This window comes from Emys orbicularis, chromosome 11 (genome assembly GCF_028017835.1).
Source record: "Emys orbicularis isolate rEmyOrb1 chromosome 11, rEmyOrb1.hap1, whole genome shotgun sequence".
Taxonomy (NCBI): domain Eukaryota; kingdom Metazoa; phylum Chordata; order Testudines; family Emydidae; genus Emys; species Emys orbicularis.
The window spans coordinates 32,096,555-32,124,163 of NC_088693.1; the positions used below are offsets into that span (position 1 = coordinate 32,096,555).

The 27,609-nt window shown below is 44.1% G+C and overlaps 2 protein-coding genes across 2 annotated transcripts in view; both read right to left on the reverse strand.

Annotated features, from left to right (window-relative positions):
* BAZ2B (bromodomain adjacent to zinc finger domain 2B) overlaps window positions 1–27,609 on the reverse strand; it is a 278,152-nt gene that overhangs the window by 233,120 nt on the left and 17,423 nt on the right. The window lies entirely within an intron of this gene.
* Window positions 476–787, reverse strand: LOC135885652 (histone H4-like). The gene has a single exon (XM_065413492.1). The coding sequence runs from the start codon at window positions 785–787 to the stop codon at window positions 476–478; it is 312 nt and encodes a 103-aa protein (XP_065269564.1).

Here is a 27,609-nt window from a genome sequence, read left to right on the forward strand (position 1 = left end):
TAGACCAGGCCAATGGGTCACCTTCCTCTTTTGAGATTACCACTTTTCATTGCACACAGCTGGATGGATCTCCATTGGCAGCCTATCAGCTCCTAGAAACCCATGTCATGGACCAGCGTCCCATTGTGCTAGGCACTGTACAAACACAAAAAATATTCCCTGCCCCAAAGAGCTTACAATCTAAGTATAACAAAGAGTCAACAGGAAGACACAGACAGACAAGGGAAGCATAAGGAAACAAATAGTCACTAACCACAGAGCCACCAGGCTGCTCCACAAACTTCTTTTATTTTTTATTATAGTGTCTTATCTGTAAGAAATGCTTATTTTACAGGCCAGCATGAAGACCCTATGAACAGTGTGCATAAAGAGGTCTGATCAGCTCATTCAGTCACGCTGGCAGAAAGAAGTAACATTGAGGGCTGATATACACTACCATTTAAGTTTGGTTTTAAAGGCAAGTCAGAAGAAAGGCTTAGCCCCCGAATCCGTACAGAGTATGACCCTGGCGTTTTAGAGCGTAAACCACATCCATGGCTGTCACAGTCTTCCGCTTCGCATGTTCAGTGTAAGTAACAGCATCGCGGATCATGTTTTCGAGAAAAACTTTGAACACGCCACGGGTCTCTTCATAGATCAACCCACCAATACACTTGACACCACCACGACGAGCCAAACGACGAATAGCCGGTTTGGTAATACCTTGAATGTTATTGCAAAGTACCTTCTGATGGCGCTTAGCGCCCCCCTTTCCGAGTCCTTTGCCGTCTTTGCCCCGACCAGACATGTTGCTACCATCAAGTTGATGTAACTTATGTTGCTCAGGGGCATGAAAACAACACCCCCCTGAGCAACGTAAGTTACATCAAGACACTCCTCTCCTGCCGACATAGCTTCCGTCTCTTGCGTAGGTGGAGTAATGATGCCGATGGGAGAGCGCTTTCCCATCTGCATAGCGCCTCTTCACCAGACACGCTGCAGCAGCACAGCTGCATCGGTGCAGCTGTGCCAATGTAGCACAGTAGTGTAGTCTTGCTCTGAGAAGGCCAAGCAGGATAAAGGGAAAATGTGGGCATGCAGGAGTGGAGGGTAGGGGGGAGAACAAGCAGAAAAAGCCAGGTAATAAGAAAGACAGAAAGGGAAGGCAGTTCTAATTTTTCCTTTTTTTTTTTTTTTTTTTAAGATAGTTTTTCAATGCGAGATTAGTTTTCTTAGAGTATTTAAAAAAAACAGACAAAAAAGGGTCAGAAAGTGAGAAAATGGAACAAATAAATTAAAAAGAATTAAAAAAATAACTTGGAGTGGCACAAAAACTGCCCATTCTGATCATGGATATTGAGACTGAAAAAGCCCAAGCTTTTCCTGTCTTTACAAAACATTTATCAGCAAGCCATTATCTTTATTTTTGAAATCTCTTTATCAACACTGCAACCCCAAACCTAGGTGCTACAGATATTAGTTGTAGTTTATAAAGTTGCTTATCATTCTATTCTCAAGACAGAGGATTACTGAGATCTAATTAAATTAGGAGTCAAAATGGATCAAGTAAACAAAAAAAAATTATTCTACCCCCTGTTGCCAGAACATCCCTGAACAATTTCTCCCCTTTCTTTTGGGGAAAAATAATAGATTTCAGCTAGATTAGCAGCCTTACTAATGAACAGTTATCTATCTCCACAGAGGCACCGCTCTCAGGTCTGTTCCAAAGACAAATTACTTCAGTCCCTAGTCCACTAAAAGTTGTAAATCTAGCTGCATCTCTCAAAAAAAATTGAAGTAATCCCCTGTATCTCAACTAACCACACCTACAAATGGTCAGGGAGGGCACCTATTTAACCATAGTGATATTGTAAGTGAATTGGTTAATAAATGTAATAAGTATTAATGCAAATATAATTACGTTTAAATCCGCTTTATGTCTGATCATATTTCTACCCCTATCCACATCACCGACAAAGTACAAAAACAAGTTTATTTACTCTCTGTTGGTAAACAAACCATTTAAATGTGCTTGTGAAATTACATCTCTGGTTTCTCAAAAGTTAACCAGTCAAAGTGAAAGACAGCAGAAACACACATACTCTTGCTTGGCCTTTCTGTAAAATTGAGTGGTGTTCCAAAGCAGTGTCCCAGACACTGTTTACACAACCACCAGTCACTAAGAGTTTGAGATGTTCTGGGAAAAAATGCCATCACACACTACAGACTGTTGAATGCCTGAAGAGTCCATGTAGACAGTCCTCCTGCCAGGGCTGTTCTATAATGCCAGAACTAAAAAAGTGACTTATACTAGTGGTATTTTACATAAGTAGATCTAACTGTACTCCCCATAAAATATTGTTTGCTAGTTCAAGGATATGAATTGCATTATGAAGTACATCGTGTATTCTCACAAACAAAGCTAAGAAGGAGGGGGAGGGATAGCTCAGTGGTTTGAGCATTAGCCTGCTAAACCCAGGGTTGTGAGTTCAATCCTTGAGGGGGCCACTTAGGAATCTGGGGCAAAATCAGTACTTGGTCCTGCTAGTGAAGGCAGGGGGCTGGACTCGATGACCTTTCAAGGTCCCTTCCAGTTCTAGGAGACAGGATATCTCCATTAATTTATTTATTTAAGCAGAGACTTAAATAACAGGTCCGGGGGAGGGGGAAAAGGATTTTGCAGCCTTTTCAAAAGTACATATGCCAGAAGTGTATGAGAACCCAAGAGAACAGGCTTTCAGAATAGCCTTCAGAAAAATACTGTTATGTTACAGTACAATAGCATACATTTGTCTTTATATAGTTATAAGCCAGGATATCCACTACACATTGGTACACAAATACTACGGTGATGGTCACATCAGAAACACCGAAAATACATTTCAAAGGATGTATATAAGGAAAAGAAAAAGTTATCTCAGGAAGATTTATACCACTGGAGATTGTTGAAATTGAAGGGTGTTTCTGCCTTAGAAAACATTTAAGTTCCTTCACCAAAATATAACTCATTCCAGTCCATCCATCTCTTTCTTCCTGGACACTTTACTCTTTTTTTTTTAAGATGCAAAAGTGAATTGTAGCACTTGCAAAACGTACTAGAGTGAGAACTTTGCTCTCCATCTACCCACAGCACAGGCCACAGCAGTGCAAATTCCTCACACAGATCCACCAAAGAGACCTAACCTTAACTTGAGATGGCCACTTCTTGACATCCAGGTCATTAAGTACCCATACCCATTAAATTCCTGATCTTTCTGCTACGAGAGCCACCTCAGCTGTCCCCTGTATACACATTTTGTACTATGAACTGACTTGAGACCACCAACTCTCCTTTGACACATAGTGATCCCACTGTACAACCATCAGATGGCAACACCAAACCCTAAACCATGTATCATAGTCTCAATAGTCACTCTCTATAAAGCTATCCTTGGGATTTAAGTACTTTAAAGATTGTAGGGGGTGCATTATACAGAGGGAATTAACTTTTAAACAAGAATGTTGCAGCCTCATATTGGGAGTAGCATTTTAACAAAAGCCTTATATAACAAACTAAAGTATACTTATACTATATATATGGTAATAGTAAGATGTGTTGGGATGTGAAGATGAAGAGGTAAACAAAATATGCCTCTTGAATTTTTAAACAACACTTGTAATTCAAATAGGTCACCTTAGTTCTGGTTTACCACTGTTTAGACAGTAGTGTTTCATAAAAATATTAAGCGAGTTGAACTTCAAATCATTTAACAGAAGCCATGCCTCATTGATTTACATATCTATTGTAAAAATGATTTAAATAACCTTCATATTAATCCCAAATAAAGTGCAAATTATAAGGTAACTGTTCTTACAACATGGTTCTTAGATACAGCAGATATAATTTACTTTCAACTAAAACAATACCTTGGATGGATGTAATAATCAGTTGTATTAACCAAACATAGAATCTATTCTGTTTTTTTTTGGGGGGGGGGTTATTCAGTTAATTTCTTAAGTTCTCATCAGAAGAGGCACTGAAGTTTGTAAACTAACATTGGCAGGACAAGAAACCAGAGTGGAACTGAAGAAAGAACTTTCACTATATTTTTAAGACTACCGTAGGTTTTTAAAACTTTCTATATAGAGCAGGGGTGGGCAAACTTTTTGGCCCGAGGGTCACATCGGGGAATAGAAATTGTATGGCGGGCCATGAATGCTCACAAAATTGGGGTTGGGGTGCGGGGCATAGGGAAAGGCTCAGGGAGTGCAGGCTCCAAGCGGCGCTTTCCTCAAGCAGCTCCCAGAAGCAGTGGCATGTCCCTTCTGTGGCTCCTATGTGGAGGCGCGTCCAGGAGGCTCTGCACGCTGCCCCATCTGCAGGCACCGCCCCTGCAACTCCCATTGGAGCGTGCAGGAGCTGGAGCGGGGCCATGCCATGGCTTCTGGGAGCTGCATGGTGCGGCCCCGACCCAGCGCCCCGGCCAGAGCGGGACCGATCCACGTGGTGCGGCTCGCGGGCCGGCTTGAAATGGCTTGCAGGCCAGAGTTTGCCCACCCCTGATATAGAGGTATTGAAACTTGATACATTGTAATCTGAAGAGGTAGCTGCTAGAAATAAAATTCTCTAGGTAACACATTTTAGTGCAAAAAAAAGAACTCCTGGGGGAATTCTCAGCCACTGCGCATGTGCAGAATGTATGTCCCCCGCAGATTTCTTTGTTTCCCCACAGAAAAATGACTTTCTGAGGGGGAAGCAAAGGGAAGCCACAAGAACGGCCATGCAACGCTTCCCAGCAGTATGTTTAGGGAGCCCAGGCCAGCCGGCAAAGATGTAAATCACCGTGGGGCAGGGGGTGGGACTGGGGAAGACCTGGCTGGTGGCTCCTTCCCTGCACCAGCTAGTCCCGGTTTGGCTGGGGAGGATGAGACTTCCTCTTCCCCTTCACGGCATCTGGGGCCAGATCAGATCCACCCCAGATTTCTCCCCCATCTGCAGGAAGCTGTGCAACTACACACACACACACACACACACACACTCGCTTCCTGCACCCATCATTCCTCAGCTGCAGGGGGAGGGATCCCTGTACAGGGAGCTTCTCCCCCATCCACCCAACCTCCATGCATCCATATCCCCTCATACCTCACCGAGCCTCATCCCCCATACATTCAGAACCCCCCTGATGAGCTCCACTCCCCAGCAACTGGACCATCCTGACAAGCCACCAGCACCCGGATCCCCACCCCACCAAGCCCCAACTAGCTGCACCTGGTTCCCCCTGCATCTGGACCCTCACTGACCCCCACACATCCAGACCCCCTTGCAGAGACCTTCCGCCCCACACACTCAGACCCCCCTGCTGAGCCCCAATCACCTTCACCTGGACCCCCCTGCAGAGTCCCATTACTGTTGCACCCAGAACCCCCCAACAAGCACCTGTGCAGACAGATCCCCCCTCACCCGGATCCCACACTGAGCTGCTCACACCCAGATTGCCCCACACAGAACCCTCTCAACCCACACCAGGATCCCCCCACACTAAGCCCCTCCACACTTGGATCCTGTCTTGCTGAGCCTGCCTGCCCAGACCTGCTGCACCTGGCACGGAGGGGCAGGGCCCTGGGGTGTTTCTGGGGAGGCCCGGTCCTTGCACTGTGTCAGGGTTGGGTGCAGCTTCACTGCTGAGTCTGTGTCCTGGGGGAAAGCTGCACAGTGATCTCCCACCTCTGTGCAGCCAGTGGCCTGTGCTCCCCAATGCCATGCTGGAGCTTCCACATTTATCTGACAAATAAAATTTGCAGAATTTTAAAATATTGTGCTCGGTATTTTTTATTTTTTGGTGCAGAATGCCCTCAGGAGTTAAAAAAAAAATCAACTGGCTTAAGAGTGCATTTTTTTGTTTATTGGTTTGTTTTGAGGCTTAAATTGGTATCACATTACACTACTGGTACAACAGAAGGTTTTAAATGGATCAAAGCACTAATAAACATGACAATTAAAGATACATGGTAGAAGTCTATGATAGAAGGGTAGAGGTACACTAACCGTTTCCCCAGTAAGAGGAAAATATCCTTTTTGTGGCACAAGACAACTACTGTTTCTGCTGCACTTAGGACACAGTGTCATTTACACTTATGATTGGCTGGAGTCATGGGAAACATCTAATGGTCAAGAGACCAAAGAGGGATATAGAGATGATTCATAAAATGCTTCCATCTCCATTTCAGTTTGACTTGGTTGCATGGAAGCTTTGGCCATTGTGTTCAGTGAAGTCTTGTGTACATCTGAAGAAGCTTTGGCCATTGTGTTCAGTGAAATTCAGAACCAGTATCCTGAAGAACATACAAGCCGAAAGATTTTTTTAAAAATTAAAACAAAAAAATTCACTAACTCTCTTCTCACTTGCACCAGTTTTGCATCACTGGCTTCAATGGAGTCACTTCTGAAGAGAATACATGCTCTTCTTGCCTTTAGCTGCATCATATCAGGGAACAACACTTTTGCTCTCAGACCGGCAAGAGGATTAGCTTGTCACATGTTGAAGACCCAGTTTCCCTTATGATGTAGGAAGCACTCAAAAAGATTTGTTTGCAAGTTACTAAGACTCTCCGTGTTGGAATTCTCCCACAATAGAAGATAAACTGCGGTAGAGGAAGTCTTTCCACACCTGCAAATTTTCTTAATTCAAAGGTTTATTCTGTCCTTCTCTTCTTGTGATACAGTGCATTACAACAGGGTTGCCTGTAGGAACTAACACAAATTAGTTGGATTACAGATTTCTGAACAACTTTCTGAAGTTCTCTATAGTAGTTAAAAGAGTCATCTGTAGGACACTGTATAGCATGGACTTTTGGATAGAACAAGTTTACCAGTGGTAAAATGGTTCTGGATGATTTCCAACATCCAATTTGGAAGCATATTTGATCAAAATAATTTTAGCCTGTGGATGGATCACCCTCTGGTTGTATGGGAGTTTAATTTTCACCTGCTCCAGTGCATAAGGAAGTTAGAAAATCCAGCTCTACACAATATGTAATTTCAAACTCTTTCCAAGTTGTATTTAGTTGGCCAATATCACAGGTAAAAATTGCACATCTGCATGCAAGTGCAAGTCAGTGTCAGTATGATACAGTAAGAGAGTCAAAACCTTCATTAAAACAATCTGAGATAAAGCACCCCAAAAACAAACTAGTCTGAACAAAAAGCGTTATGTGCCTCAGACAGATTTCACTTCTCCCCTGTAACACAGATGCCTGTTTATATTTATTTCTAATATAGTGTTGTTTAATTTTGCTAATGGGTGAAGGGTTATGCTACTAATTCAAAACAACATGAGCTGCACGCACAAATTTTTCACATGGTATTGGGAGAACTGACCCTACAATATTATTACCAAACAAAATTATTGGCAATATCATGGCAGCCAGGTAACAGAGTATGAAACATCTCTGGAAATTGAAGTTAGAAAATAAATAAGGGACTTCAGCTCCTCTAGCCAGCAGACAGAGAATTTGGCAGAAACAATGCTCTCAGATGCCAGGTTAGACATTGTTTTTGTATCCCCTCCTCTTTCCCTAGCAGCTAATTCCACTGGTCTACAATTTTTGAGAAGTCGTCTGCTTCAGAGATAAAATGTGCTATTTATTATCTATTTTGATGTGCTGAATTCAAATATGACAATTAAAACAACTGATTGGCTACTGTTTCTAAGATATTTAAGTTTTTACATTTTATGTCTATGTATATTGTGTAGATAGTAGAGTTTTAATCATAAATTGTAAACCTAGGTCTTTTCATGTGTTTATGGTTGCTTTACATGATAATATTTCACCTGTCCTGTTTATGTAACACTTTAAAAATCAGCAAAAGGGTTATATAAATAAAATGTATTATGAAACAAAAGGCAAAAAACTATTCTGTACATAGTTTAGTCCTATTCAGTGTCTACTCGGCGCTTCTTGGCTTGTCTCTTGTATTCATTAAATGGAGCATCTCTTGTCACTGTCCAGCAATAGTCTGCAAGCATTGATGGCCTCCATTTGCCCTGATAACGTTTCTCCATTGTTGCAATGTCCTGGTGAAATCGCTCGCCGTGCTCGTCGCTCATTGCTCCGCAGTTCAGTGGAAAAAAAATCTAGATGAGAGTGCAAAAAATGTATCTTTAGTGACATGTTGCAACCAAGGCTTTTGTATGCCTTGAGGAGGTTTTCCACCAACAACCTGTAGTTGTCTGCCTTGTTGTTTCCGATAAAATTTATTGCCACTAACTGGAAGGCTTTCCATGCCGTCTTTTCCTTGCCACGCAGTGCATCATCTCGAAGAAGTTCACGAATCTGAGGACCAACAAAGACACCTTCCTTTATCTTAGCTTCACTTAACCTTGGAAATTTTCCACGGAGGTACTTGAAAGCTGCTTGTGTTTTGTCAATGGCCTTGACAAAGTTCTTCATCAGACCCAGCTTGATGTGTAAGGGTGGTAACAAAATCTTCCTTGATTCAACAAGTGGTGGATGCTGAACACTTTTCCTCCCAAGCTCCAATGACTGTCGGAATGGCCAATCTTTCTTGATGTAGTGGGAATCATTTGCACGACTATCCCATTCGCAGAGAAAACAGCAGTACTTTGTGTCTCCAGTCTGCAGACCAAGCAAGAGAGCAACAACCTTCAAATCGCCACAAAGCTGCCACTGATGTTGGTCATAGTTTATGCACCTCAAAAGTTGTTTCATGTTGTCATAGGTTTCCTTCATATGGACTGCATGACCAACTGGAATTGATGGCAAAACATTGCCATTATGCAGTAAAACAACTTTAAGACTCGTCTTCGATGAATCAATGAACAGTCTCCACTCATCTGGATCGTGAACGATGTTGAGGGCTGCCATCACACCATCGATGTTGCTGCAGGCTACAAGATCACCTTCCATGAAGAAGAATGGGACAAGATCCTTTTGACGGTCACGGAATATGGAAACCCTAACATCACCTGCCAGGAGATTCCACTGCTGTAGTCTGGAGCCCAACAGCTCTGCCTTACTCTTGGGTAGTTCCAAATCCCTGACAAGGTCATTCAGTTCACCTTGTGTTATGAAGTGTGGTTCAGAGGAGGAGGATGGGAGAAAATGTGGGTCCTGTGACATTGATGGTTCAGGACCAGAAGTTTCATCCTCTTCCTCGTCTGACTCAAGTGAGAATGATTCTGGTGCATGAGGAACCGGCAGTCCTTCTCCGTGGGGTACTGGGCGTATAGCTGATGGAATGTTTGAATCATGCACAGTCCACTTTTTCTTCTTTGACACACCTTTCCCAACTGGAGGCACCATGCAGAAGTAACAATTGCTGGTATGATCTGTTGGCTCTCTCCAAATCATTGGCACTGCAAAAGGCATAGATTTCCTTTTCCTGTTCAACCACTGGCGAAGATTTGTTGCACAAGTGTTGCAGCATATATGTGGGGCCCACTTCTTGTCCTGATCTCCAATTTTGCAGCCAAAATAAAGGTGATAGGCTTTCTTAACCAGAGTGGTTATACTGCACTTTTGTGATGCAAAAGTCACTTCACCACAAACATAGCAGAAGTTATCTGCACTGTTCACACAAGTACGAGGCATCTCTGCTCACTTTGGCTAAACAGAAACGTGTCCCTTTGCAAAATCAAACACTGACAAATAAGAGAGCACGACACTGTATGATTTCTAGAGCTGATATAGGGCAATTTGTTCAGCAGAGTGATGTAAGCTTCGTTATGATTGCATCATCCATGACTTCTAGGAATAACATGATGCAATTCATATCATGTATGACGCAATACCAGCTTCAGATTGCATCATTCATTGTTTTGCCTAAAAAGCAAGTATTGTCCAAACCCAGTCATAGATTTATTCATAGATCCAGTCAAAGATGTATTTTAGTCATTTCTGGTTTAAATTGAGATCCCTTCCCTTTATAACTCACTTATCCTCCGCCATTCCCAAGTCAAGGGTCGTATATACTGACCCAATAGCATATCTTAAAAACTAGAGCCAATCAACAATTTTAAGCATCATTTTCGTTCTCAGTGACCCAGAATTAGTAAAGTTTGACTATATTTCTTTCAGAAGCATTTTGGCTATAGAGCAGTGTTTCTTGAAGCATCGATGATGTAAGTCTTGGCCATAAACTATATAGCTATATTGTCTGCCTAGTAAAATGGGAGGAGAAAAAGGGGTAAATTACATAAACCAAAGTATAAAAACAAAGGACTAAAATGAAAGAACTAGTGATAACGATGAAATTTTACCTCACACTGCTCACATTTTTAACCTACTGCCTGAGCAAGATGACAAAGGCCCTACCATATGCCTTTGATTATGGTTGTGAGCGAATAGGAATTTGTGTTACAGTGAGCCTGCAGATTTTATTAGTGACTATTTGTTAAAATAAACTTCTACTCTGTTTTTTGGGAGGTTATAACGTTCACTTTGTGATGCACTCCTCACCCCCCCCCCCCCCCCACACACACCCACACACACCTCCCGTGGCTGTCCAGGTTCAGGATGCAAGCACAGGCTTGACCAAGTATTTGCTAAGACAAAGGCTGACTGGCGAACCTGTAACGGTCAAAAATGAATTTGCTCTGTGTTTGAGAGAAAAAAAAAATTCTTGAGAAAAGAGAGAGCACATTGAAAAACAGATGGGAGGTAATACAGAACTCTCAGGGGGACGGAGAGGGAATCAGGGCCCAAACCTAGAGTTTGCACCTAGCCTGAACCCAGAATCTGTGTGTAGTGTTTCTTACTAAAATCCTTTCCCCTGCATTTCTCAAAACTGGTGACTGAGATAAAGAATGGCATTTTCTAAAGTGCTTGGTGATGAACTAGCTCTTCTCTCAATGAAGTCAAAGGGAGTTTTACCATTGACTTCAATGGGAATAGATTTAGCTCAATATTAAGCACTTCTGAAAGTTTAACCTTAAATGTCTATTCACACCTGAAGACTTCATGCAGGAAAGCTGTAACCGCAGAAAGATCTGCTAAGGTACGATATACCTAGGGTGACCAGACGTCCCGATATCTAGGCGTTTGTCCCGATAATTGTCCCCAAACATCGGTCGGGACGCAATTTGTCCCGATATTTCGTGGTACTCCGTTTTTTTTGATTGTTTGTTTGTTTTTTTGCTCCGCCGGCAGCAGTCCGCTTTTTTTTTTTTCTCCACCGGTGATCTTCCCCCCCCCCCCCCGCCCCCAGCATGTGTCCCGATATTTTCTTCCTCTCATCTGGTCATCCTAGATATACCATTTCTTTTGTATACAAATGAAGAGGAAGCTACAATCTTCCACACCTCATGATGAATCAACAACTTAACTTCTATTCAGGGAGAAAAGCAGGCGGGGACTTAACGATTGACACCTACTCCGAAAGGCAGGGGGGAAAAAACTCAGAAGCAAACAGGATCATGGATGTCACATACATCTGTTCTGAAACCAGCTAACAGAGAAAAGATAGCAATGCTAGAAGCTTCTGTAAGATGAAATCACATCTCTGGAAGCTTTCCCTAATGTGACTGTGGATGTAGTCTGTGAAGAAGAACAGAGAAGCAGGAATTCAAGGAAAGGATGAGCTCATAGGCCAGTAACTAGAAAGGGTTACAGTGTGGAACCCAAGGACTTGGTAGGCATCCCTACAGAGTTTGAAGCCCTTTTAAAAATATTTCTTGTGAGGAGATTAAAATAGTTTTTATTATTTGCCAATTTCATGAATTTTGTAAATTTTATACACACTATTATTGTTGAGTCTGAACTTTTGATGAGCTTAAACTTAACCCAGACTTGATGTCTCTGTCTGAACTTTTAATCAAAGCTCTGACCTGCGAACTACTCATGACACCCCCTTCCCCTTAAGTAGCCATCTCCCCTTTTGTCTTTTTGAATCTACATTTTAACCTGTTTTATCCTGTAGAATCTTGATTGATTATGCATGACCATTATGATCTGTTAATCACTTTGTTTACTTCTGTGTATAAATATTGATGCTCACCCCTAATAAACTTGCCACACTTACTCCGAAGCCTTTTAAGCTAAGGATAGTGTGAGCCCGTTAATCAACGAATTGGGGTCTGGTCTCTGACAGATTGTGAGCCCCATACCAACTCCGCACGAACTCGGGTGCTGGAGAGGTGAGTAAGGACTTGCTTTTTACCTAACAATTTGGGGGCTCGTCCGGGATTTCCTTCTGGTGCGGTGCCTCTGTCCAGTGGTCAGACCACTCACATACGAATTGGCAGGCGCCACGGGAGATTTCTCCCAGCCAATTCAATATTGAGGGGTCGTGTACTGGACAGCAGGATAAACGCCAGTTGGAGGGCTCCTGTCAGACACCATGGGTCAAGGGACTAGCGTGCCTCTTGAGAGTCCGTTGGGGATTGTAAATAAGTTATGGAACGAAGGGAAACTCCCAGTACAGACAGAAATGTCTAGGAGGAAGTTGTACACACTGTGTGTAAGGAATTGGACTGGGTATACCGCGGTATTGGCCGACCCGGAGATGAGGTGGCCTTCGTATGGCTCTTTCGAACAGGCTGCCTTAAGAGGAGTAAGGAGCCAGATCGAAAAAGACCATCCGGGACAGTTATGTTACTGGTTTTGTTGGGACACAGCAGCAGAGCTGTGGAAATCTTTAAAAATTATGGCAGTCAGGTATTCTCCCGAGAGTGAATCCCCTCCATGTTATTTCAATGAAGGGTGTAAACCACGGCGTGTTTTGACTCGTCAGTTGGTCCCCACTGCACCTGCCCCTATTCCTCCGCAGGGGGACTCTCTCCAGGGCGCAGAGGGGAATCTGCAGGACTCCAGATCGGAATCTCTGCAGAGGGATAAGGGGGAAATGGAAGGGCACACCTCGGGAGGAGTAATTACTAGGCAAAAAATCAAGCAAATGCAGCAGGATGCATATCCCTCCCCTGGGGACGCCCAGAGGGTCCGGTCGCATCCGCAGATACTTACACCAGGGACGAATACACCCCTGCACCACCAGCCCAGCCCGTTCCTCAGGCCTGGATCAACTACGGGCAACAGCAGCAGCTGCAGCAAACTCAGCCTCCTCAATGACGGTACCCCGGGGGCGAAGGCAAACAAGGTGATGGTCTTATTTCCTTAATGTCTTTAGCCGGCTCCTTCCTCACTTTCTCCCCTCCCAGCAAAGAGCCTCGTCTAACCCTTTCAGTCCAAGGACTGCCTGTCTCTTTCCTCACTGATACTGGAGCTACTTTCTCTCTTTTAAATCATGCCCCCTCTCCCTGGCTATCCTCTGAGGTTAAAACTGCAACTGGGGTGGAGGGCAACCCACAGTCTCTGGGACTCACTTTGCCTCTAAATGTTATTTATGCTGATAAATGTTTTTCTCACCGTTTTCTTTTTTCCCCAGCTTGTCCGATCCCTTTGATGGGCCGGGATTTACTCTGTAAGCTTGAGGCTACTTTAACCTGCACTCCTGAAGGGGTAGGATTATTGATGACAGTGTTAGGAGATTCTGCCCCAACTCAGGGTAATTGGGAAACCCCCCCCCCCCCCCTCTCTCTCCCCTGACCTCACTGACTTGCCTTTAACCCTCTGGGGAATTTCTGACACTGATGTTGGCCTGCTCCTTTCGGCAGAGCCAGTAAGGATTCAAGTGAAGCCCTCCTTAACCCCCCCGTCAGTCCCTCAATACCCCCTGTCGCTGGAAGCCCGGGAGGGCATCCGCCCCATTATCGAGGGATTCATTGCACAAAAGCTAGTCCGCCCTCAGCGCACTCCCTGTAACACCCCTATACTGCCTGTCAAAAAGCCTCCTAAAAAGGACGGAGACCCTATTCGTTGGCGCTTTGTACAGGATCTACGGGTTGTTAATCAGTATGTGGTCCCTCTTCATGCAGTAGTTCCTGATCCAGCTACTATCATCAGCCAAATCCCCTGGGATGCTGAGTGGTTCACTGTTATTGACTTAAAATCAGCCTTTTTCAGCATTCCTGTGCACCCAGACTCTCAGTATCTCTTTGGTTTCACCTGGGAGGGACAAAGTTATGTCTGGCAATGACTTCCTCAAGGATATAGAGACAGCCCCACGATTTTCAGCCAATGCCTCCGCCACGACTTGGAAGGCTTCACCAGTCCGCAGGGATCCACGTTAGTCCTATACGTAGATGACATCCTATTAGGTAACCGCGAAGAAGCTGCCCTCCGCATCGATGGTAAGGCACTTTTATTATACCTACACACCAGAGGCCACAGGGTAGACCCTAACAAGATTCAGTGGGTCTCACAGAAGGTCCGATATCTGGGCTTCCTGTTAACCCCAGAGGGGAGACAAATGGACCCAGTCCGCATAAAGACTATCCAAAACTGCCCTCTGCCAAACACCAAGAAACAACTTCGAGGTTTCTTAGGATTAATTGGCTTCTGTCGCCCCTGGTTGCCGTCCTGCGGGGAGTTAAACAAACCGCTCCACCGACTCACTGCTAACCTTGCTCCTGACCCTTTGCAGTGGTCCCCAGACACGATCCAAGCCTTTCAGTTACTCAAGGACAGTGTGGCCTCCTCCATGTCTCTCCGCCCCCCCCAATTACAGCAAACCCTTTCACCTTTTTGTCCACGAGAGGGGCGGAATTGCTAGTGGCGTCCTTACCCAGCTGAGCGGGCCCCACCATTTCCCGCTTGCTTTTTACTCTCAGCAGATCGACCCTGTCGCTCAGGGAACCCCATCCTGCACCCGGACTCTGGCAGCAGCTGCCCTGCTGATCACAAAGGCAAAGAGCCTGACCCTGGGTCATTTTACCATGGTTTGGACCTCTCATGCCTTGTCAGCCCTTCTGCGTAGGGGCACAACCCAAGTCTTTTCGGCCCATCGTCAGCAACAGCTAGAGGCTGAACTCTTAGAAGACACTAACCTAATTTTTGAAAGGTGTGGGCCCCTTAATCCAGCTACCTTGCTTCCTGACCTGCCAGTCCTCCAGGATCAGCACGACTGTGTGGAAGTAGTTTATAGCATCTTACAGATAAGGAACAACCTGTTTGACGTGCCACTGGACAACCCTGATTGCATCCTCTTCTCAGACGGAAGCTCCTTCTATGTTGATGGCAAGCGTTTCACCGGTTATGCAGTCACCTCTGAATGGAACATTCAAGAGGCCGCCTCACTGCCAGGCAACTGGGGAGCCCAAGCCGCCGAACTCTATGCCCTGGCCCGAGCTTGCCAGTTGGCCGCTGGTAAGACCGTTACCATTTTTACTGATAGCAAGTATGCTTTTGGAGTTGTGCATTGTCACATCCACCTCTGGAAGTTTTGAGGTTTCCAGACAGCTGCCGGTAAACCCATTCAGCACCTCCCCCTCATCCACAAGCTTTTGGACGCCCTCCAAGAACCCTCGGTCCTGGCTGTAGTTCACTGCCGGGCCCATACTAAAGATGATAGCCCCGTCACCCGTGGGAATGCCCTGGCTGACGCCTCCGCCAAGACGGCTGCCGTCTTACCCTTAGCCATGCCCACTTTGGCTACTGTAACCTCCTCCTTTACTCCACCGCACCCCGTACCAGTACCCGCTGCTGAACTACAGTCGTGGGAGAGCCTCGGAGCCACTCTGGTCAAAGGGACCTGGCTTATGCTGGATGGCCGAGCCTGCCTCCCTCGCTCCACATACCCCGTGGCAGTTCGCTGGCCCCATGATAAGGGGGGTCACTACGGCACGCACGCCCTTGTGGACACCATCGCTCGCTTTTGGTATGCTCCAGGCATTCAACCCTACTGCCTGTCAATAGTGAAAGCATGCAGCACATGTCAGCGTAATGGACCTGCTCCGCCTCTTAACAAAATTAAGGGTGGAAGACCTCCGCCTGCTGCTCCATTTCAACATCTTCAAATTGACTTTGCAGATATGCCAAAGGCTTTTGGGAAAAAGCACCTCCTTGTTTTGGTTTGCCCTCTGACTTCATGGGTCGAAGCTTTTCCTACTGCTAATTGTACTGCTGCCACAGTGGCGAAGATTCTCCTTAGAGACATTGTACCCCGTTTTGGCATCCCTCTCGTGCTTGACTCAGATCACGGACCCCACTTTACTGGTCATGTCCTTGGCCGTTTAGAACAAGGACTGGGCATTTCACACTCCTTTCATACACCTTACCACCCCCAGTCTAGCGGGAAAGTTGAGCGTATGAATAGGGAGCTTAAGCTTACATTGGCTAAATACTGTCAGGAAACAGGGTTAAAGTGGCCTCAGGTACTTCCCTTGGTCCTGTTTCACCTTCGTACTCGCCCAACCCGTGTATTGGGATTATCCCCCTTTGAACTGCTCTATGGACACCCCCCTTTCAAAGGCGGGGCGCTACCACGTGCTGATGTTTCACTATTGGGAGGGGATCATATGACCGCGTGCCAGTTTCTCTCCCTACAGGCTCGCCTCCGTACCCTTTGGAAAGCCTCGCAGTTTTCCCAGACCGTGCCGCTGGAAGAACAGATCCACCCGTTCCAACCAGGGGACTTCGTCTGGGCCAAAAAGTTCGTTCGTGGCGACACCCTCCAGCCGAGGTTTACTGGACCCCACCAGGTTCTTTTAACAACCCAGACTGCAGTGTTCCTGGAAGGACGCAAATCCTGGATCCACCACTCCCACGTCAAGCCAGCCGTAGTGGACCACAGTGACGGACCAGCAGCTCTTGCCACCACTGAGGACACTGCCTCCGACCAGTGGACCAGCTTACCTCTTTCAAACATCAGACTTAAATTGACTCGGCAAAAATGAGAGGACCTTTTATTCTGACAACTGTATGTTTTTTATTATGCCTTTTTAGTTTATTTTCTGCTTATGAAGATAATGCTTTTATTAGATATTCCCACGAGGTTAAAACTCGTATTTTAGGAAATAGAAGTAATTGCTGGGTATGTACTCAATTTCCAGTAAATGCAGAACAGGGACTCCCCTTCACACCCATTCCCCTGACCACTGCTAATATGACTTGGATGCCACCGGCTAGAGAAAAAAATCCAGTCCAACACAATCTTACATGGGACAAAACAGGAGTGCCAATTAACAGATATCTCAGGGTAACCAATCAGACAGGATCACTGTGTTTTGTTAAAGAAAAGGGGTCAACTTTTGTGGGAACAAGTAAATGCAACATGTATTTTAATGGCACCGCCTTTAGTAAAAATCTTGGCTTCAAGCCTTGCGCATCCCACTTATCCCATATGTGGATCCCTCACCCCGATCCAACTTTTTCATGGGTGGGCAAGCCTTCAGAGTCAGCTTTTAAGAAGCCCTGCTCAGATCACGAGGGTGTCCAACTAATTGTTAAGGGATATACGATTGCCTTCTACAACTGCTCAAGCAGTACTACACTGCACTTTGAAAACACCACTACCAAATTGTGCCTCTGCAGTTCGCACAACGACCCCTCTGCATTACCAGGGGAACAGTGGTCCAACGGGTGGTGGGTTACCTCCTACTTTGAGCAATGGAATACCCGAAACGCATTGTATGGAACATACTGGTGTGCGGGCCCAAAGCTTATTACTTTCTCTCCCCTGATTGGGCAGGGTCATGTTATTTAGCGTGGCTAACACCGCCTTCTCGCATCTCCCTCACTCCCCCTCATTTTCCCCACGTTCGTAACATCCGTGAAACCTTCAGAGATATTAATATCCGTGATGGTTTGTCGTGGCAGCGGTGGGCTGGTCTCATTAGCTTGAGGGGTGGTGTCATCCGTCTACAGGGACTACTAGAGTCTTTAACCAATGAAACTGCGACCCTATTTGAGAATCAGGCCGGGGAAATGCCCCAGCTGCGCCAGTTAGCTTTGCAAAACCGAATGGCTTTAGACATAATGTTAGCAGCCCAGGGAGGAACTTGCGCCCTCATAAATGAAGAATGCTGCGTTTTTGTAAATGACACCTACCCTGACACTTTTCAACGTACCAAACATCTAAGGGAAATGGCTAAGAACTACTCCTCTGGCCAGCCACCTTATGATTGGTGGGGAGCCTTATGGAATTGGCTGCCTGGATTTGGGTGGGTTAAAAAACTCTTGGTGGGTATTGTTGGGGCCATAGTAATCCTTATAATACTGTGTTGCTGTATTCAGTGTGTCCCCTCCCTCATAGACTCATGTGGGTCAGTTTATTCTTTTCCTACTTCAGCCAAGGGCCTTACTCTCTTCGAGTTGGCCCAGGCTGAAATTGCCAAGCGGCCCTTGGCTCCTTAAAATGGGGTGTAGCTTTTGGTAAATAGTTATCCCAAAGCTACAAATGGAGGAATGTTGAGTCTGAACTTTTGATGAGCTTAAACTTAACCCAGACTTGATGTCTCTGTCTGAACTTTTAATCAAAGCTCTGACCTGCGAACTACTCATGACACCCCCTTCCCCTTAAGTAGCCATCTCCCCTTTTGTCTTTTTGAATCTACATTTTAACCTGTTTTATCCTGTAGAATCTTGATTGATTATGCATGACCATTATGATCTGTTAATCACTTTGTTTACTTCTGTGTATAAATATTGATGCTCACCCCTAATAAACTTGCCACACTTACTCCGAAGCCTTTTAAGCTAAGGATAGTGTGAGCCCGTTGATCAACGAATTGGTGTCTGGTCTCTGACAGATTGTGAGCCCCATACCAACTCCGCACGAACTCGGGTGCTGGAGAGGTGAGTAAGGACTTGCTTTTTACCTAACATTATGAACGTCACCTTTACTCAAATATAGTATCTTCAAATTTGTATTCACAGTATTTTACATTTCTACAGCGTTTTCCACGAAGTCCGCCAGGACACTTTAGAAACACTAGTGAATTAATCCACAGGACATGCCTGTAGAGATATATCTATTAAAATAATATCTATTTTACATAAGCGTGCATACCATGTTTAAAGAAAAATTGCACACATTAGTTGTCTTGATACTAACTGCTTAGGGAAAATACTAATTGTATCTTAAATTGATTAAATACAACATGTTGGATAAAACATACTGGATACATACAAAGTGCTGCTTTAGAACAAGTTGTTACCATTATCTTCCTAATTTGAACCAAAATGGACTAAACAGTAGTTGATGCTTCACAGGACTTGTCTAGACTAAGTTACACTGGAAATTAAAACCATATTTGCTTGTGAGTAAGGGATGTGGTTATTACATGACTTTGGAGAAGAAAAATATGGGAACTCATTATCTTAGAAAGTATTAGTATTTATTGGCTATTCTGCAACTCCACATGAATGGTGAAGCAAATACTCACCAGCAACTACACACCACACAACAAAAACACCAACCCAGGAACCAAACCCTGGTGCCAACTCTGTTCACATATCTATTCAAGGGACACCATCACAGGACCTAACCACATCAGCCACAACATCAGGGGCTCATTCACCTGCACATCTACCAATATGACATATGCCATCATGTGCCAGCAATGCCCCTCTGCCATGTACACTGGCCAAACCAGACAGTCTCTACGCAAAAGAATAAATAGACACAAATCAGACATCAGGAATTATAACATTCAAAAACCAGTAGGAGAACACTTCAATCTCCCTGGTCACTCACTAACAGACCTAAAAGTGGCAATTCTTCAACAACAAAACTTCAAAAACAGACTCCAACATGAAACTGCAGAACTGGAATTAATTTGCAAACTGGACACCATCAAATTAGGCCTGAATAAAGACTGGGAGTGGTTGGGTCATTACAAAACCTAATTTCCCCCATACTAATTTCCTCCTACTGTTACTCACACCTTCTTGTCAACTGTTTGAAATGGGCCACTCTCATTACCACTACAAAAGTGATTTTTCCTCCCTTGGTACTGTTAATTGAATTGTCTCGTTAGACTGACCTCCCACTTGGTAAGACAACTCCCATCTTTTCATGTGCTGTGTATTTATACCTGCTACTGTATTTTCCACTCCATGCATCTGATGAAGTGGGTTATAGCCCATGAAAGCTTATGCTCAAATAAATTTGTTAGTCTCTAAGATGCCACAAGGGCTCCTCGTTGTTTTTAATGATACAGATTAACACAGCTACCCCTCTTAAACCTGTGAATTTAGGGTTCAATATCTCATGAATGTTTTAATCAGCAATAGAGTGGTGTATGACTCCTTTCCAAATGATAGCAAAAGTTGGTTAGCTCAAGCATCTATTAATAATATGATTTAAATGACAATAAAGCATCAGTTAGTAAAGGTTTGTTTAAATCTGAATTTCAGTAATCTGGTTTACAGTTTAAAAGATGAAAGTGAATAAAGTAAAATCCATTGTATCATTGAATCCAGCCAAAAATCACTTGTATTAAAATGAATGGCTGTAAAAGGGAAGAGTTTTAAAAATATATGGTTTTAGTTTGAATTAAGAGTGACTGATTCAAATTTAAAAAAACTACTTCTATTAGTGAAATCACAATCAGCTGTGCATATGGCAACCATGCACAAAACCAGTTTTACAAGGCATTCCTGAACAAACACAGATTTTTGTTCTGAAGTCTTAAACTAAAATGAAATCTCTGGAAAAGTGCATACTGTGTTTGCTCATTTCATAAAGCGAGGCTGGCTCTTCACATCAATGCAAGCGTTTTATTCTTTAATGTTATCCTGGAGGAGTAGCAGTAGCAATGGCAACTTGTGATTTAGTTAGGTCTGTGCACACGTGTCTGACACACACACACACCCACACCCACACACACACACACCAGTTTGGAAATTATTCTATGACGTTTTCACTACAGGAAACTTTACCTATATATTACTTAGAGCTAAATGTGTAATTAACTTTTTACTAATAGCATGTCAATTAGGTAACTTAAGTTATGTTTTTTTTAAACCATCGAAGTTAAGTTTACTGTATTTTGAAGGGAAAGGAGGAAATAGAAACAATTTAAGCTCTAAAGATCAATCTTGAGCATCCAATACTTGCATTCTCTATTCTATATAAAAAATAAACATTAAAAGGTTCTAATACAAAAAATAAAGAAGAGAGGAAGATAACAGTTAAAAACAAGATTTCTGACATCTGTACTGTTTTGGGATGGCAAAGAAGTAAAGAATAGAATAAAAACAGCATATAATCATAACTTAAGGGCCAAATGCCATGATCTGAGGCATATAACCTGACATTCCGATTGGAGTATCTGATATTACTGAATTTACTGGCTTTCTCTCAATTTCATCAGAGATGTTTTGTGTTAAATAAAAAACTGGCATTCAATTTCTGTTTTAAAAAACAAAATGAATAAACAGTACTTAATATTATTTGGGAGGCTTCAGCCACCAGACAAATGCATATTTAAGGAGATTTTAAAATACATGTTATCTGGTAGAAGCAATATGACCTCTTGTGTATTTAGTTTTAAAAATAGGGCCACTCCATATGTCCAATGTATTTTTAATGGGGATTGAGTCACATTCTTAATAGGCACACTATGAATACTGGGTATACATATCTTACTCCTGAGGGCATTCCCCACCAAAAAAATTAAAAATTCTGCACACAATATTTTAAAATTCTGCAAAATTCTGCAAATCTGTCAAATAAATGTGACGGTTCCAGCATGGCATTGGGGAGCACAGGCCACTGGCTGCACAGAGGTGAGAGATCACTGTGCAGCTTTCCCCCAGGACACAGACTCAGCAGTGAAGCTGCACCCAACCCTGACACAGTGCAAGGACCGGGCCTGCCCCAGAAACACTCCAGGGCCCTGCCCCTCCGTGCCAGGTGCACCAGGTGTGGGCAGGCAGGCTCAGCAAGGCAGGAACCAAGTGTGGAGGGGCTTAGTGTGGGGGTATCCGGGTGTGGGTTGAGAGGGTTCTGTGAGAGGCAATCTGGGTGCGGGCGGCTCAGTGGGGGATCCGGGTGTGGGGGGAATCTCGATGCACAGGTGCTTGTTGGGGGTTCTGGGTGCAATGGTAATGGGACTCTGCAGGGAGGTCCAGGTGAAGGTAGTTGGGGCTCAGCAGGGGGGCCTGGGTGCAGGGGGGGCTAGAGTTCGACAGGGGAGTCTGGGTGTGCAGAGGTCAGTGGGGGTCCAGATGCTGGGGGAGTGGGGCGGGATCCAGGTGCAACTGATTGGGGCTCAGTGGGGTATGGGTGACCCCTCAGGGTGCTTCAGGTGCAGAGGGAGTGGGGCTCATCATGGGGGTTCTGAGTGCGGGGGGTGAGGCTCAGTGGAAGGGTCTGGGTATGAGGGGGTCTGGATGCACAAGGTTTGGGTGGATGGGGGAACAGCTCCCCTCACAGGGATCCCTCCTCCTGCAGCTGAGGAGCGATGGATGCAGGAAGCGGGACAAGGGGAGTTTGCACAGCTTCCTGCAGCTGGGGGGAAAATCTGGGGGTGCCATGCAAGGGAAGAGGAAGCCCCATCCTCCCCAGCCCAGCCGGGACTCGCAGCTGAGCCTGGCGCAACGTAGGAGCCACCAGCCGGGTCTTCCCCAGTCCTGCCTCCTGCCCCACAGTGATTTACCTCTCTGCCGGCTGCCCTGGTCACCCGAAACATACAGCTGGGGAGGATCGCATGACCGCTCTTGAGGCTTCCCTTTGCTTCCCCATGAGAAAGTCATTTTTCTGTGGGGAAGCAAATAAATCCACAGGGGACATAAATTCTATGTATGCACAGTGGCGCAGAATTCCCCCAGGAGTAAAGCAGTAAGTATCACACAGTCCAATCACAATTGGCTTAGTACCAAGTGATGGAGGCTGCCTGTTTTCATCACCTGATAACTTTCTGGAAAAATTATTTTTTGTGTTGAAATGTTCATGCTTTGACTCTAGCCAGAGATGAATCTTTGTGGAAAGTCTGAACAAAATCCCTTCACACTGCTTTAGTTCTGTGAAGGCAAGGAAAGACACACTTTTTTCATATTTAACAAAACAAAAACTACACACACCTCAATCTTTTCTCCTGCAACACATCATTAAAACGTGGCTGATATCTGTTCGTAAGTAGTTTTCACTGAGGTCTGCAACCATATTTGAAAACCAAAATTGTGTGAATAGTATTGAAGTGATCAATGACTGAAAATAGGCTATTGCACACGCACAACAGAAAATGTCATTAAGTCATCAGTTCATTTTTCCAATGGACAATGAGACTGCGCCTACACTGGAAGCTAGGCGTGTGATTCCCAGCTCATCTCATAAGAACATAAGAACAGCCATACTGGGTCAGACCAAAGGTCCATCCAGCCCAGTATCCTGTCTACCGACAGTGGCCAATGCCAGATGCCCCAGAAGGAGTGAATCTAACAGGTAATGATCAAGTGATCTCTCTCCTGCCATCCTCTGACAAACAGAGGCTAGGGATACCATTCCTTACCCATCCTGGCTAATAGCCATTAATGGACTTAACCTCCATGAACCTCCTCTCGCTTAACCTCCTCTCACTAAAAATAGTAGCATAGCCACTGTAGCGCAGGCAGCAGCGGCAATGGCACAGGCTAGCCATCTCAAGTACATACCTGCAGGGTTGTCTATGGCAGTGGCTCTCAACCTTTCCAGATTACTGCATCCCTTTCAAGAGTCTCATTTTACTTGAATACCCCATGTTTCACCTCACTTAAAAATAACTTGCTTACAAAATCAAACATAAAGATACAAAAGTGTCACAGCACACTCTTACTGAAAAATTGCTTACTTTCTCATTTTTGCTATATCATTATAAAATAAATGAATTTGAATAAAAATATTGTACTTAAGTGTATAGCGGGGTGGCCAAACTTACTGACCCTCTGAGCCACATACAACAATCTTCAAAAGTTCGGGGCACAGTTGACAGGGCTCAGGGCTTCACCCCACAGGAGGCACCTGCCAGGGCTCAGGGCTTCAGCCCCACTCCTGCTCAAGCCCCTAGCCCCTGCACGTGTGCCCCGCAGGGCTGAAGCCCCAAGGCCCCCCTGGGCAGAAGCACCTACCCCACCATCCCGCTGCAAGGCAGAGATCCCGAGCTCCTCCCCTCTCCCCCCCTTACAAGTCTAGAGAATGGGGAGGGCTGGCTCCGTGAGCTGCACTTTAATAGAAAAAGAACTGTGTGTGGCTCATGAGCCACAGTCTGGCCACCCCTACTGTATAGTACACAGAGCAGTGTAAACAAGTCATTGACTGTATGGAATTTTAGTTTGTACTGACTTCGCTAGGGCTTTTTATGACGCCTGTTGTAAAAGTAGGCAAATATCTATATGAGTTGATGTACACCCTGGAAGACCTCTGAGTACTCCCACGGGTATATGTACCCCTGGTTGAGAACAACTGGTCTATGGCACTATAGGTATGCATTTTCCTTCAAAAGTGCACATTTAATCTGTTAATAAACATGCGTTCGCAAGTATAAATGTTGTTTTAATAAAACCTAAGGTCTGATCATGATAACCCATCCTCACCTAAGTCATTTCTACTAATATGACTAATCCAATGTAAAGCCCTGATCCTGCCAATACTTCCGCACACTTAGCTCCTTTGGAGTCAATGGGACTTCTCCTGTACATGAAATTAAGCAGGTGTGTGAGTCTTTGCAGAAACATGGCTTTAGAAATTGGACATACTTATGTTAGGGCTACACTACTTAGCTTATTCACCTCTATGCAGTGGTATCACATAAGTCTTACGCACTGCTTTAAATTCCACTTCAGCAGAAACAGGCCCCAATTCAGCCCACACACAAGTACGTGCTTAACTTTAACCAACTGCTTAAATCCAATGGACTTCAGTAGGATTTAAGCATAGGCTTAAATGCTCTGTTGAATCGTGGCTTTAAGCGATACTTACATGATGCATAGGTCTTATGTGGTCAGTCTGTTCAGGGGTCAGTTTCACTTTATTTGTATATGTGGCTTTCAGATTTTAAAGAAACCTAATGAGGGCTTTCCGCTTTTTTACATTTATGTCAAGAACTGGGAAAGTTAAGGCCCCAGCAGATCAATATAAATCAAGCATTAAGCACATGAGCAGTCTTCATTGAAGTCTTTGGGATTACTCAGGTGCCTAGAATTAGACACATGCTTTAGTAATTCAGGCCTAATACGTTCTTTACAGTAACTCCTCACTTAAAGTCATCCCAGTTAATGTTGTTTCGTTGTTACGTTGCTGATCAATTAGGGAACATGCTCGTTTAAAGTAGTGCAATGCTCCCTTCTAACATCGTTTGGCAACCGCCTGCTTTGTCCACTGCTTGCAGGAAGAGCAGCCTGTTGCACACCCCTGAGCAATGCAGTTGTACTGATCTAGCCCCCGATGTAGACAATACTGTCAACAGGAAGGCTTCTCCTGTCATCATAGCCGCCGCCTCTCATGGAGATGGATTAACTACACTGATGAGAGACTCTCTGCCATTGGCATAGTAGCCTCTTCACTGAAATGCTGCAGCTGTGCCGATGCAGCATTTTAAGTGTAGACCAGTGGTTCTCAACCTATTTATAATTGTGGGCCACAGGTTGAGAACCACAGACCCCTATGCCCAGTGCCCCTTGCCCAGAGACCTCTCCTCAGAGCGGGGCCAAGAGCCGAGCCCCAGGCCCGGGCAGCCGGGGCCGGGACCCTGTTGCACACTGGGCCGGGCAGCTGGAATCCAGGTTCTTTTTTATGCACACAACTGGGCCATAGCTGTGTGCTAATTGGGCCACATGCGGGCTGCGGGTTGAAAACTACTGGTATAGTCGTACACTTACCCAATCAACTAAAAAAAGTAACATTTTTATATTAAATACACCTCTACCCCAATATAACGTGACCCGATATAACACGAATTCGGATAGAACACGGTAAAGCAGCGCTCCAGGGGAGCGTGGCTGCGGACTCCAGCAGATCAAAGCAATTTCGATATAACACGGTTTCACCTATAATGCGGTAAGATTTTTTGGCTCCCGAGGACAGCGTTCTATCAGGGTAGAGGTGTATCATGTATTTTTCTTCTGATGAAGTTCTATACTACTAATCCAAGTTCTGTTTCATCTCCATCCACATAGTATCCAATACAAGAGTCAAGACAGACCCCTGCTTATGTCATGTGGTCCTTTTTAACCCTTCTTTTAAATGATCATGACCACAGGCCTTTCTTCAAACCAGATTTCAATATTACTCTATGATGTGGCCATCAGAAGGCACACAGGTAATAAACAGCTGCAGCATTGTTATGTAATGACTTGACCAAATATGTTTCCACCCTGAGTTTTAATTATTACTAATTTCTAGCATCCTGTGAGCAATTTATGGCAAGAACCATCTTTTTTTTTTTTTTTAAACTGTGCTTACCACAATGAGGTCTTGGTCCATGACAGAGGTTTCTTGGCGTTACCACAATACAAACAGCAAGATAACCAGTACCTTTCAGTAACAAACTTGTTTTTCTGAAGAACTACTAGAATTATTTTCCAGTGACATCAAATATTAGTTCATCTAGTTAACTATTGCCAGTACAACTCTATCAGGGTTTTTTTGTTTTGTTTTGGTTTGGTTTGGTTTTTGGTTTTTTTTAGGTGTGTTATGTAATGTAAGATAAGTTTTTTTTAAAGCTAGATGCCTTTTCTAAAATCTAAACTTTATAACAAAATAAAAAAACCACACCCCTAAACCAGCAAAAGAATATATCTTTAGATTTAAAAAACGTAAATGCATTTTTGTAACAAAGGTAGAACAAGGTCCTGCCAAGTCGCGAGTTCAGAATTCTTTTCTCCTTGCAACATTTCATTCCTGCATCCCTTACATTGTTTTCAGATGGTTGTGACTTCAAGTGTTGCAAAGCAAACACAGAATCCTAAATTCAGGATGTGTCAAGGAAGTATAGAAGTATATTAGTTATTATTAAATCTAAACAGACTAACTTTTTAGGATGACAAATAGATTCAATTTTTTACCTTTATGATTCAACTTTGCTGTCTGAGTTTGTTTTAAATAGCCCTAAAGAAAAAAATTTAAAAAAGAAGATCAGCTCCTGCTGTGAAAGGAAAACATTTAAATACTACGATAACCATTTAGATACAGCTTCCATCATAAAAAAGTCTAGAATTACAATATTCTGTTTTTTTAACCTACTAAAATATGTTTTTTAAGTGGTGCCTTAGATTTAGAAAAACAAGCAGAGAGTTATGAATAATAAATAACTTTCCAAGTTAAAGGAAATTTCTTCAGGCAAATATTTTTCCATTTCAACCCACAGCTGTAAAACATTACCATGCTTCTGCATTTCCTCATCTACAAAAAGAAACATTTAAGTCTGCCAACTTCATTGTGAAATGATGTCCAAGAGTGTGCAATATTTTACATTATTCACACACAAAAAGCAAAGCTATTTGTGTGAAGAATGGATATATATTTAGTGGAAATAAGTTAATTTTAGAAACAGAGCTCAGCTGATATAGTTTACCTTTGAATGGTAAATTAATAAAATTTTAATTTATACTTTTCCCTGTACATAATCTGCATGGAGCTCATCTATACCAGTGGTTTTCAAACTGCGGGTCGCGACCCAGTACTGGGTCGTGGAATGTAAGGCACTGGGTCACGGCGGCTCTGGTCAGCACCGCCGACCAGGCTGTTAAAAGTCCCATCAATGGTGCTGTCCAGCTAAGGCAGGCTAGTCCCTACTTGTTCTGACACCGCGCTGTGCCCTGGAAGCGGCCAGCAGCAGGTCTGGCTTCTAGGCGGGGGGGGGGGGGGGGAAGAGG